General features: G+C 35.3%; 1 protein-coding gene across 2 annotated transcripts in view; it reads left to right on the forward strand.

Annotated features, from left to right (window-relative positions):
• Positions 1-13,433, forward strand: part of SLC12A1 (solute carrier family 12 member 1) — a 131,604-nt gene that overhangs the window by 96,721 nt on the left and 21,450 nt on the right. For both annotated transcript variants that reach the window (XM_031955149.1, XM_031955148.1), the window contains exon 21: positions 8,377-8,520. In XM_031955149.1, the coding sequence (XP_031811009.1) occupies positions 8,377-8,520 (144 nt within the window). The remainder of the gene's footprint in view (positions 1-8,376; positions 8,521-13,433) is intronic.

Consider the following 13,433-nt stretch of genomic DNA (forward strand, 5'->3'; position numbering starts at 1 on the left):
ATGAAATAATTATAAGTACCAACTATCTAGGGTAAACAAAGAACAATGAAATACAAATATACATGACGAACATGAACAACAGAAATGTAATGATAGAAATTAACTCTGAGTCACATTTCCATGCATCGTTTTGAAGTTTATGTAACTTATGATGCAAATCTCATATTAGGTTTTGAATTGGGGAAAATAATCTTGGGTTCCATTAGGTTATACTCTAATATAGGATTTAATAAGAGACTGATAAATCTTAACTATTACATTACAGTATGTTAATGATCATCATAATATCTTATCCAATCCAGGCCACATAGAGTCATCACAGATTCTAATTTAAAGAAAATATTAGCCATTTCAGTATGCTCATATACTGTAGTTAATAAAGTAGAGTCTCTGAATACAAATCTGCTTTATAGGTAATTTACCAGTAAATGAAGATTACTTCTATACCATGTCACAATCTAATATAATGGAAGGAACTCTTTTTTTAAGAAATAGATCAATGTTCATAACGTACTAACAGTCTCTTATCAGTTCATTCACTTCTAATAGAGGCTACTTTCTTTTAATAAATTAATCCATTTCCCTAAAAGAAAATAAAAACTATCTCTTTTTTTATTCTCTACTTTCCATGTGTATTTAACAAAAATGTTCTACCTATGCAAATAGTTTAAATTGGACCAGCAGTAAATAAATTGCTGAACTGTGATTCACCATCTATTTTGGTCAAGAATTGAGTGTAAACATGGCAAGATTTATGAGCATGGAGGCAGCCCATTGATGCTGCTGTATCTGATCAAAGAGCTTAACAAAATAAAGACAGATGGTGATGTAGTAAATAATTACTTGATTGTAAGGCAAGTACTGTAGGATTACCGAGTGCACCTATCTTAACCAGACTTTATTCATATTAACATTTACAGCTCAGGGTTGATTGACCACGGAAAGAATCCAAGTTTGTGATTAATAAAGAAAAGAGATACATTGAATAAGAATGTGATTTCCCAAGCAGGCTTTCTTGTCTGTTGGTCCTTCTGTCCAATCACCCAAGTAGTGATTGTTCCATGTTTTTAGTACTTAACACATGCAAGAATTCATAGAGTAAGCCTAGGGGATTTTAAAAACAAAAATCAACCATACTGACAAGCAGGTGATGTGGCAGAGGGAGCAATAATTAGCCACCATATTGGGTGCCACATGGTCAGTGATATTCATTACAATCTCATCCATTACTGGAAGCACTGAAATCTACTCTTCCCATGATTGCTTTGGCTTTACACATCATTGGCAACCTGGGATCCAGGGCTCTTTTTCATCCATTAAATCCGTTCAAGGAACTAACCTTTAAGACTATTGGGGGAGATATGTGAAGAAACAAGATAGAATAGGGAGAGATCACTTTCAGCTGGGATGGGAGGAACCAAATCAGAGGTTTCATGGAGAAGGACCATATAAAATGGACTTTTAAAAAGAAAAATAAACAAATGGGGGGACAGAAGGAAAAGGACTAAATAGGCAGAATCAAATATAAGAAGCAAAAAGGAGATTAAATAGGAACCAAAAGACAATGAATAATCCATTTTAGCTGCACTGGATTTAGAGGAAGAGGAGGAAATGGATTTAAATCCCAACTTTACACACATAGACCAAAAAAAAAAAAAAAAAAAAAAAAAGTCACAGGAAAGTGAACCCAGGCCTTAGTTTTCTTATCATAACAATTTTAATAAGTACTTTATATGATATCTTACTTGGATCTCCCAACAACCTTGTGGAAAAGGTGCTATTGTTACCTTCCCCCCCCCCCCCCCCCCCCCCCCCCCCCCCCCCCCCCCCCCCCCCCCCATTAATAGATTTTTAAAACTGAGGGTAAAGAAGTTTAAAGAATTTGCCCAGAATCCCCTAGCTAATAAATGTCTGGAAGCAGGATTAGAAGAGATTTCCCTGACCCCAGTCCCATCCTGCTATACACTGTATATACCATATACCTGCTTCTGTAAAATGAAGGGGTTGGACAAGATATCTTTTGAGGTCCCTTTTAGTCTCCACTACTAACACAGAGGATTTGAGGCTACAAGGTAAGTCAGAACCAGTTCTGTCTCTTTGGCCTGGCATTTTGCAATCTCCTCTGTCCTGGGTGGCTATTCCTACAAAGCACTCAGTCAAAGAGTTGGAACAGAGCCCAGGTCTTCAGTCAGCCTGCCGACTCCATTACAAAGGCAGATCTTTTCTTCCTTGCCCAGACTAGAGGAGAAAGTGTAAGACATTTAGTGGCTGAATCACAGGGTGCACTGGGGCTGGGCCAACAAAGAAATTCTCAGGGCATCCCCCTTCCCACCCCATTATTCAGAAGAAGCTGGCTCTATTCAGATTCTTGCAGCATCCTTGTTAACCCACAAGTGAACTGCCCCCAAAATCCAGTAGACCAACACAGCTTAAAGAATCCTCTCCAGTTTCATTGTATGGACAGTGTGCCATTAGCCAGAACACTAATGAAAATATCTGTGCACAACGCATATGTGTCTACATCTATCTGTGTGGTCTTAAAAATATAAAAGTCAGAGGCTGTAGCTCTGGAGGAATTAACTGTGTTATACCAGGTGCCCGAGGATATCCCTGCTTATTTAATAATGAAAAAATGGAAATCAATCGACCAAAATTAAAATAATCCCAGTGAGGATCTCATGGGACTACACTGTTCTGAAAATTCTCCAATTTTAATTGTATAATAAAAACCAGTTCTGGAATTTGCATGTATGCTGCTGATGGCCTATATAAGAACATCTTTCTTCAAGTCTCATGTCTTTCTTCAAGCACTTTTCATACAAACATTTTTAATGTTTCCTGCAGAGCAGAATATTGGATTACTAATAAATGATCATGAAACCCTGTAACATCTACCCAATGAGAGGGCATTGGGCCTATTATTCAGTGGTTTCGATCATGTCTGACTCTTTTTGACCTCATTTGGAGTTTTTTAGGGCATATCCTATAATGGTTTGCCATTTCCTTCTCAAGCTCATTTGACAGATGAGGAAACTGAGGCAAACAGGGTAAAGTGACTTGGCCAGGGTCACACAGATAATAAATATCTGAGGTAAGATTTAAACTCAGATCTTATTGTCTCCTGACTCAATGCTCTCTCACTGCACTTTGCGGATACCCCAATGAGAGGGCATAGACAAGAGCAAAAAGGATAGGTTGCAAGTGATACAGAGGAAGAGAGAAGGAAGAAAATACCATCTTGCACAGGAAAAAAAACTATATAGGGCAACTATATTGGGGATTTGCCTCAAGGTACTGGATTTAAACTAATGACCAGACTTGATATATGAATAAGATAACTCACATATACCATATAGGATAGAAAACTGATATATGGATACAAAATCTCTCTTATCAAAAAAAAAAAAGACTGTTTTGCATCTTACGGTCTTAATGGATTGACTAGAGCCCTGAGAGTTTATATTTCTGGAGCAGAGTCACACAGTCATTATTTATTAGTAGTTGAACTTGAACTCAGGTATTCTTTACTCAGAGGCCAGCTCTTTAACCACCATGTCATGCTGCCTTGAATTTAGAGTACTGATTGTACCTGAAGTCCTTTTGTAGCATATTAAAAACTTAGGACCTAGATCCCTTCACTCCAATCTCCCTCCCCTCAACTGAGAATACCTTTCATGTCATTTGTCACAAGTACAAAAATCACTAGGTCCAGTTCTGATGATCATATAGGAATGGTAAAACTTACCCATAGTCATGTAATCACCTCAAGGTTTAAGAATCATGCCCCTAACTTAATACCTTTATGAGAGCAGCTCACAATTGATCTTTGACACCACTAATCTTATTTTTTCTGATTTTCATTGGCTACTGATCTCAAGGACCTTCTGCACATTGGGGAAATCATATGAACTATTTGACCTTAAATCTAATGTCATTACCAAAAGATTAATAGTTAAGTACTGGGAAAATGCCAGCAAATTTAGTAGAACTGTAGATTTGACCATTTTGGAATTTAATTAGTACATAATTGATAAATCATGAGAACACACAGTCTCGCTCCCTAGGAAAAAAAAAGCCAACCACATCAACGAGACTGACATTTAAACATACTGGATAATAGTATTTTCTAATAGCAATGCTAGGAATTTTTGTTCATTCCTCCATAACATTTCTGACTATATTTACTGATGGTAGTCTTTCTGTTTCCATGAAACTCCCACAATAATACTTTTTCAGAGGGGATAAACTGTATCAACTTAAAATAAGTATTAGCTTCACCAAATCTGGAAAGTTTATCATAAGATAGTTGACCATGAAGTAATGATTTTTGGGATTCCAGCAACTCATGAGGCATGAAGGAATTGTGTTCTGCATATGTAAAAGGAGCACCATACTGATGAAATAATGGTTCTCTGGTTCTTTTGAAATAAGACATATTGAAATATACATCTTCAAAAACAGTAAAAAACTAAAATCTGAAAAAAATAGCCAGATCTTTATATCTAAATTTCCTTTATGTACCAGGCACTAGGGTAAGTGCTAAGGATATAAGAAAAAAATAATGAAATCTAGTATCTGCTTTCAAGAATCTCACATGTTATCAGGAAGACAATAAGCAAATGGATAAGTATCTATAATACACATGCAAGAGGCATACAAAATTTTTGTTTGTTCTTCACTCTTGAAGAGGACCATAACATCAGGAAGGGGATACCATGCAGGCAAATGATTTGGATTTAAGTGAGGGAGGCCTGGACAAGGTCACCTATAGATTTTTCCCTCCAGAGCCAGCTGGATTCATTAGCAAGATGTAGAACAGGATGAGTGGAAGTGGTTTTGGATGCAGTGGGAGACCCTGGCCTTTTAAAGCTAGGGTCTTCAACAGGTGTCAGTTTGACTGAGGTCACACTCATTCAGTGATTAAGTCTAGGTAGCAAGTGAGGCAAAAAAAATCTGCTCTTTCACCTAGTGAAAAAAAAATCTAAATAAATTTAGGAGGGAAAGACCGTCACAGGGTTTCTGGGCAAAGCAGAAATGATTGCTATTGACATTCAATCTGAATCAATCAGGACCCAAACAATGATCAAATGTGGCTTGGCCTAGGACCTATTAGTGGCCTATTAATGAGAATAAGATTGGTTTTGGTTTAAGGCATGGTCCTTAAGAAAGAAATCTAACTAGTACCTTTGGTTGGGGTGCTAGGTAGCATATTGGATAGAATGCTATGCCTAGTGGAACACAAAGTTTTGTAGAAGTGAATTCTGAAAACCATCTTTATATGTATTTGGAGAAATAAAATACTATTAAGGAAATTAAAATGACATTAGGTATAGAGCCAAGAAGATTTGAGTTCAAATCTGGCCTCAGACAATTACTAGCTATGTGATCCTGTGCAAGTCATTTAATCCTAGTTGCCATAAGATGGGGATCTGGAGAAGCATTTCCTATAGCAGGTGGCAGAGGCTTTGAAATTGAGATTGAGACATTGATATGAGAAATAGGATATGGTGAGGAATATCTGGAGGGCCAGTTGACTATACCATAGAGTCTGTTGAGAACTTATGTATCCATGCTTGGAAAGAGTTTGGAGCCAAGTTGAAGGAGGTTCGAAATGACAAAAATGTGTATGAGTCTAGAAAGTCTCTGGATTTCACTGAGCCAGAGTAAAGTGCTCATCCTATTATTTAGGACTATCACATTGACCATGAGATTGTAGCAAGGAGATCAATTAGAAGGCCCAGGGAGAAACGGACATAGTCCTAACAAGGGAGATGATGTGTTACTGAAAAGGAAGGGACAGACAAAAGAACAGACAGAAAAGGAAGGGACAGACAAAAGTGGTTAGATAGAGTCAACTAGATCTTACAACCAATTAATCATCTGGGGAGAAGCAAAGTACAGTCAAAAATTACTCTGACTGAATGAAAGGATGGCAGTATCCTGAACAGAAAGAGGGAGACTCACCAGAGAGATGGTGGGCTGGGCTGGTTATGCAGATTTGTATAGAAATGATTATTGAAATCATGGAAACTATTGGGGAAATAAGGAGAAGAGGAGAGTCTTTGATAGGGACCTGAGATATATGCATGATGATCTAACAAAGGAGTCATATGAGTAGAAGGAGAACCAAGAGAGAGTATCCCAGAGAAGATGATAGACAACTGTTTCTAACCTAGTATTTGCTGTTGTGTTCAGTCGAGTCCAACTCTTCATGGCCCTATTTGGGGTTTTCTTAGCAAAGTTGCTGAAGTGGTTTATTTACCATTTCCTTTTCCAGCTTATTTTACAGAAGGGGAAAAGTAAGGCAAACAAAGTTAAGTGATTTGCCCAGAGGCACAGAACTGGTAAACTAAGTCTGGATTTGAACTCAGGAAGAGGTTTTTTCCTCACTCCAGGCCCAGCACCATCTCCATTGCACTAATCATTTATAAAACCCAAGAAAAATGAGGATTTAGAAAAGGTCACTGAATATGGCAGTTAAGAGATCATGGATAACTTTGAAGCAAGGAGTTTCAGTTGAATGATGAAATCAAAAGACTTGTTGTTTCCCTTTCCCTTTTATTTCCAAAGAGAAAGGAGAATATGAGTATATATACCAGTCACCATCACAGACTATTTCACTCTCAGAAGGAGTCATTGATGGATGGGGTTTTTTTCCTTTAATGGTAAATTTTTGCCTATGGCAACTATAATTTATAATTTAGCTTGGTGATCTTTAATTGTAGCATTTGGATTTCAATTTAATCCAGCAGTTAATGACTGTTTACTGTGTGCCTGGCATACTTCCATGAATTTATTGCTTTGTATACCATATCTTTGTCCAGATATTTTCACAAGTACTATAATCACTCACACTGATGCCTCAGATTTGGAATTTTTATGCAGATTAAAAAGAATTACTCACTTTTCCAAAAAAATCTGTATTTTTCCTCACAATATGAACAACCATTACTCTAATCTCAATATTAATTTCTTAATACTGTTCACTGTGTATATTTATACACTACTTTGAAATGATCAGAAAATGAAATATTTTTGCTGTATATGTATACATACACATTCACACATTGAGAGATACTATCTTTCCCTAATTTACTCATTGCCAGTTTGTAGCATATTTAAAATCAAGACCCCTAAACACTTTCCAAAATATCCCTCACCCTTCCTTTCTTTTGGCATTCATGATTACTAGTGTGGACAGTCTGTCCATCTTCACAATGTAACTAACATATATGTATGTATGTATCTGTACATATATATATATATATACATTGTGTGTTGACACATATTTATATATTTCCTTGCAAGTAAGGTACTGCTCCTTCTTAGGTAGCACTCACTCTTTCCCAATCCTTTCCTTCAGTCAGCTCTATATATTTGATTTTCCCTCTATTTTCTCTACCATTCACTCAGGAGCTAAGAGATACCTTGGAAATAGTTATTAGCAAAGGATGTTTCTTCTCAAACCTTCTTAAGTAGCCTGTCTACTTAATAATAACTCATATCCTTGCCAAAGGTACTGGTTCTAAGTCATCTTAATTTAGATTGTCTCTGTTATTGAGGATCTTATATGATTTATTAAAAAATCAGAATCCACAAGAAACTCTTTCATATGACGCAAGCCAGGGAGTGGGAAAATCTTTTCCCTACTGCCTCTACAATATAGATATAGAAAATCCATAGTGAAGGATATAAATGAATCAAAGCAATTAAGGTCATCTAAATTTTATCTAGAGAAATCCAATTTCTGTATATATAGATTAAAAAATATGCATATACAGACATCATATAGACATATACCCATAAACACACATATGAAAGGTAACGTGACCCAGTGGGTAAAGGTCTTGAAATTAGGAAGACTTTGATCCAATTATGGCTCTGACAATTAGTAACTAATCATGGATATTTTCAGTCATGTTTTTGGGATCCCATATTGGGTTTTTCTTGGTAAACATATTGGAGTGGTTTGCCATTTCCTTCTCTAGCTCATTTTACAGATGAGCAAACTGAGACAAACAGTTAAGTGATTTTCCCAGGGTCACACAGTTAATTAGTACCTGAGATCAGGTTTGAACTAGGAAGGTAAGTTTTCCTGACTCCAAAACTGGCCCTCTATCCACTATGCTACCTAAGTGATCATGGAAATAAATAGAGAAATATACATATACACATACACATACAACATATATATATATATATATAGATAGATAGATAGCTATATATACATATATACACACGTGTGTGTGCACATATATGTGTGTGGTATGTATATATACATGTATACAGAAAGAGTGAAAGAAAAATATAAATCTACCTTATTTTCATAGTATAACAAATGAGTAATTTGCTACTGGCTTTGTTTTCTATTAACAGATGAATTAGAAAAATTAGAACAAGAGAGACTGGCATTAGAAGCCACAATTAAAAATAATGAGAGTGAAGAAGGAAGTAAAGGGATCCGGGGACTGTTCAAAAAGGCTGGGAAGTTGAATATCATCAAGCAAGTTCCCAAAAAAGGTAAGCTTTAAAATCTCCCGTTTCCTTACCCTAAAAAGAATAACAGTTTCACTGCTAAACTATTGCAATCTTTTAGCTGAATTTCAAAAATCAGGCCATCTGCAAGTTTTTACTGACCTCTATGTGCAGGAAGGATGATGAGACAGGATCAGAAGGATCAGGGGCCAGCAGGAGGATCAAGGGTATACAGAGGAAAATAGGTCTCAGAAGTCTGGAGACTGGTGGTCTCCACAGAGAATCTGATGAGGATTTAGAAGTAAATCCCCTCAAGGACTTTACATAATGAAGAGATGATTTAGATTGAGAACCAGACACCTGAGTTTCCAGAGATCCATTGACTATTAGAGCTGGAAGGGCCCAAGAGAAGTAACTGAAAGGTAGGAAGGCCACCCAGCTCAGAGGCAAAGTGATTGGCTTGAGGTTAAGGTAGCCAGTTCTTTGCTGAAGTGGGATTAAAACCAGGTCTCTTGACTCCAAATCAAGACTCCTCCTCTACACTGCACCACTGCCTGAGTAGGTTTAGGAATGTGAAATGAAGGAGTATCGATTGGCTGAGAAAAAGAGAGATGGAGAGAAATTTACAAACACAAAGAATAGGGACACAGCATGTTATTGTACAAAAAGCACTGGGATTCTGCATCAGAGAACCTGACTCTTCTGCTCCTTGTCTCTGAGTAACTATGAGAGATTAGGAAAATGAAAACCCAACAATTCATAAAGCCCTATCAACCTCATTCTCAAAGAATTCCTTGGACATCAACCATGATTTCACAGGTATTTATTATTAAAGATATTAAATCACTTTTATGTGTAATAAGATTTTTACTAGACCTGTGATTTTTTTGTTCATGGAATGCTTAGTAAAGCAACTGCTTTTCCCAGAGTTAATTGGAACCAATTCTGAAATCTATTCTATTAGAACCCTAAATTGCTCAATGACTTGTCCACAGCCATGCAGCCAGTATGTGTCACACTTAAACCCAATTTTTCCTGACCCTGAAACTATATCTCTAATTACTATACCCAATTGTCCCTCATATAATAAAAAGCAATGAATTCATAACTATAGAACCCTGGAAAAATTTATATCTACATATGCTTTTAAATTTACTAAATACATTCCAATTAATCATGGTAGTCTTGGATTAACAACATATGACTTAATAAAAAGAAAGATTCACATAGTTCATCCTTTTTACTAGTTCTCCATAAACACAGCTGAGAAATTTAGAAAGGTTTGTAGTGGCCTCTGCTGGTACAAAAATGTTAAAGCTTGAACATGTATTTTTAAAAGAAAACTAAGGAAATTTTTTTGAAATAGTTGGAGGGAGGGATAGTGCAGAATGTATACTTTAAGCATTTACTGGTTATTAATTAGATCAGGAAAAGATAATGTCTCTCTAGATGTTCCCATAATCATCAGATTAAAAATTGGGATTACACAAGTTCTACTTTGCATGATTAATTTGCACCTGAGATACTCAAATTTGGAGTTTTAAAGTAATCACCTAATTGAACTGGATTTTAAAAGAGAAAGACAGACAGACAGAGAATTCTCTCTCTCTTTATTTATTTTTAATATTTATATTCCCCCCACTACAGTAATGGTGTGAAATCTCTGAGTGTGGCATAGGACTTTCTTACCCAATCATAGGGGAAGTTAAGAGCTGCCAAAATAGCTCTTTTACCTATAAGAAATAAAAAGGATCCTGAAAGCAAATGCCAGCTGGGTTATGCAGATACACAATCATTTGCTGGTTTCTATTCCTTCCCTACATCCTAATATTTGGCTATCCAGGAAGACTGGTCATTATTTTAAAGTTAATTATTTATAAAGATTCTATAATGTTTTCAAATGGTTAGATTAGAATCTGATATTTTATTGAGTGATTGATTTTAAAATTATCTGATATATCAATTTCAATTCAATTCAACTAACATTTACTCAGCACTTATTCTGTTCAAGACATTGTGCTAGCCACTAGGGATACAAAGAAGAAATAGCATAGTGTCTGCCCTCAAGTGGTGAGGAAGAAAGGGAAATAAGACTTTCATTTGGTGAAAGTAGAGATTTCCTTCATCTAGATTAGGTAAAGCTTTTTTATTGGAAGGGCGGAGGGGGAGGTGGATGGGGTGGGTAGGGAGTGGTACCTGCAGGTGGTAGATTAAAGGCAATCCATTCAAAAATCTCCCATCATTTTCCCCCAAGCAATTTTAAAATAATACCCTTTGTGCCTTGGTCTTCCTTGCCATGGTAGAAGCTTTTTATGGACAAGTTCTTTTTCCTAGCCCATTTCTTAACTTTTCACTTAAACTATTCACCTAGAGGTGGGGAGGCACTGTTCAAAGCTTTAGACCAAAACACAAACTCAGAAGACAACAATATAAAAACAGCTAAAACAAAAACTTCAAAGAAAAATTCTAATTGGACACAAGCCCAACAAGAATTCCTGAAAAGTTAAAAGAAAAAGATAAGAATGATAAAGGAAAATTGGGGAAAGAAATTAAATTGATGCAAGAGAAAAAGGAATATGTGAGGAAAGGGGAAAGGAAGAGCTAGAGTAAGAGAAATTATCTCATATAAAAGAGGAATACAAAGAATTTTTACAATGGAAGAGAAAATGTGAGAGTTGGCAATGCTTGAACCTCAATCTCATTAGAATTGGTTCAAAAAGAGAAGACTATATGTATACCCATACACATATCCTCACTTAAGTATAGAAATAGATCTTACACTATAATTTGACGAAGGGGGAAGGGTATTAAAAAAATGGCAAGGGGGGGGTAATAAATGGGAAGGCAGATTAAGTGAAGCAGTAGTCAAAAGCAAAACAGACTTTGGAGGAAGGACAACATGCAAAACAAAACATACAGCCGGAAGAAAATGAGATAAAGGGAAATACAGTTAATAATCATAACTGTGAATGTGAATGGGATGAGCTCATCCATAAAACAGAAGTGAATAGTAGAAATGGCTTAGAAACCAGAATTCATCAAAATGTAGTTTAAAAGAGATACCATTTAAAATAGAAAGCCATAGATAAAAAGTCCAAATAAAGAGATGAGCAAAATTTATTATGCTTCACCTGAAATTATGCTACTACCTAAAATTGGCAGGGGTAGTAATCATGACATCAGAGAAAGTAAAATCAAAATAGATCTAATTAAAAGAGATCATCAGAAAAACTACATTTTGATCAAAAGGACCATAGACTATAAATAATAACAACAACAACAAATTACATCAAGTTCTCTAAAGTTCTATTTTCTTAAATATATAGGTAACTAAGGCAAAGTTATTTAAAAAATAAGAGCTACTCCCCAATTGATAAATTGTTAAGGGATATGAAAAAGTACTTTTTAGAAGAAGATATCAAAGCTATCTATAGTTATATGAATAAATGCTCTAAAATGCTCTAAATCACTATTAATTGGAGAAGGCTCATTAAAACAACTCTGAGATACCATCTCACATCTGTCAGAGTGGTTAATATGACAGGGTTCATGAATTTCAAGTTTGATGTCCTTTCCATTGTACCTCACTGATTTTTCCTGGGTACATTTTTCTCCTAAGAGGTAAAACATTTAATTTCCTTCCCTACCAATAAAAAGAAGCCATGTTAGCATATATATATATATGTATATATATATGTATGTGTATATATATATATATATATATATATATCCTTTTTAAAAGGCAAGCTGTTATGTGATACAGAAAGGCAAAGAATCAAAATTTAAAAGGAGCATATAATGCCATATCCACTAAATAATATTTAGCATGTTAAACACAGGCTTGTTTTAGTTGTTTGGTAGTTCTTCTGAGCCATAAGGTCAGGGGCAATTCTTTCCTCAGTTATTCATAGGCATATTCCCTGGACTACAACAGATTTGCTTGTAGTAAGATCAGAGTTTCATAAAATCATAGAATTTCAGCATTGGAAGAGATTTTGACATCCATCTAATCCAAAGGTTCTTAACCTGGAGTCAGTGGATAGATTTCAAAGATCTATGAAGAATGGTTGAGAAAAAAATTTGCATTTTTAATTCTCACTAACTTCTAATTAAAATTTACTCCCATTATTTAAAAACATTATTAAGAAAATGTCCATAGTTTTTGTTAAACAGTCCAAGGAATCTAGGTCACCAAAAAAAGGTTTTCACCTCCTGAACTAGTCAAACCTGGGATTCTGCAAAAGAATTCAGAATACAAATTGCTGTACAAGTAGCTGTCTTTGTGCAAAGATCTTTAAATGTAAACTCTGTGTGTGCATGTAATTCATTGAGTAATTTAAACATTCAGTATTGTTCCTTGACACTGAAAGCAAGCCTCAGACCATTTTGTTTATAAATGTTCTTTCTCTCTCATGGGTCCAATCAAGTCTAGGGTAATTGAAACTGGATAGAAACAGATAATTGCTTTACAATTCTCAATTCCAAAATATGGCAATCCTGTAAAATATTACAAAGAATTTTTGAAGCCTGTTTGATCAGAGAGAAACCTCAGAAAAGGTTGTCAGCTCTACTTTAAATACTGCCCTAAGAATTTTTAAGAATATAATAATAAAAGCCACAATATTTAAAGAAAACTAGAAATTTGAAGTTATATACAGATTAAGGTCCATTGTGGCCAAGTTCACATTTGCATATGGGGCCAAAGAGTCCTATCTATGTGATATTGTCTCCTTGTTTGCAATTTTACTGTCAAAGTTAAGTTGTTACTGTCTTTTAAAAATAACTAAGTTTTGAAACATTTTAAAACATGTAAATTTGGTATTTTCATGTTTTTAAAAATTATTTTCCTGAGAAGTTAATGGAAGGAAATTCATTAGAATATAAGAATAATTGCTTCAATAAACTTCAATGTCTATTTTTCTTTAATGTTATTTAAATGACATGAACAATTCATAATG

The sequence above is a fragment of the Sarcophilus harrisii genome, chromosome 2 (assembly GCF_902635505.1).
Source record: "Sarcophilus harrisii chromosome 2, mSarHar1.11, whole genome shotgun sequence".
In the NCBI taxonomy this organism is placed as follows: Eukaryota; Metazoa; Chordata; class Mammalia; order Dasyuromorphia; family Dasyuridae; genus Sarcophilus; species Sarcophilus harrisii.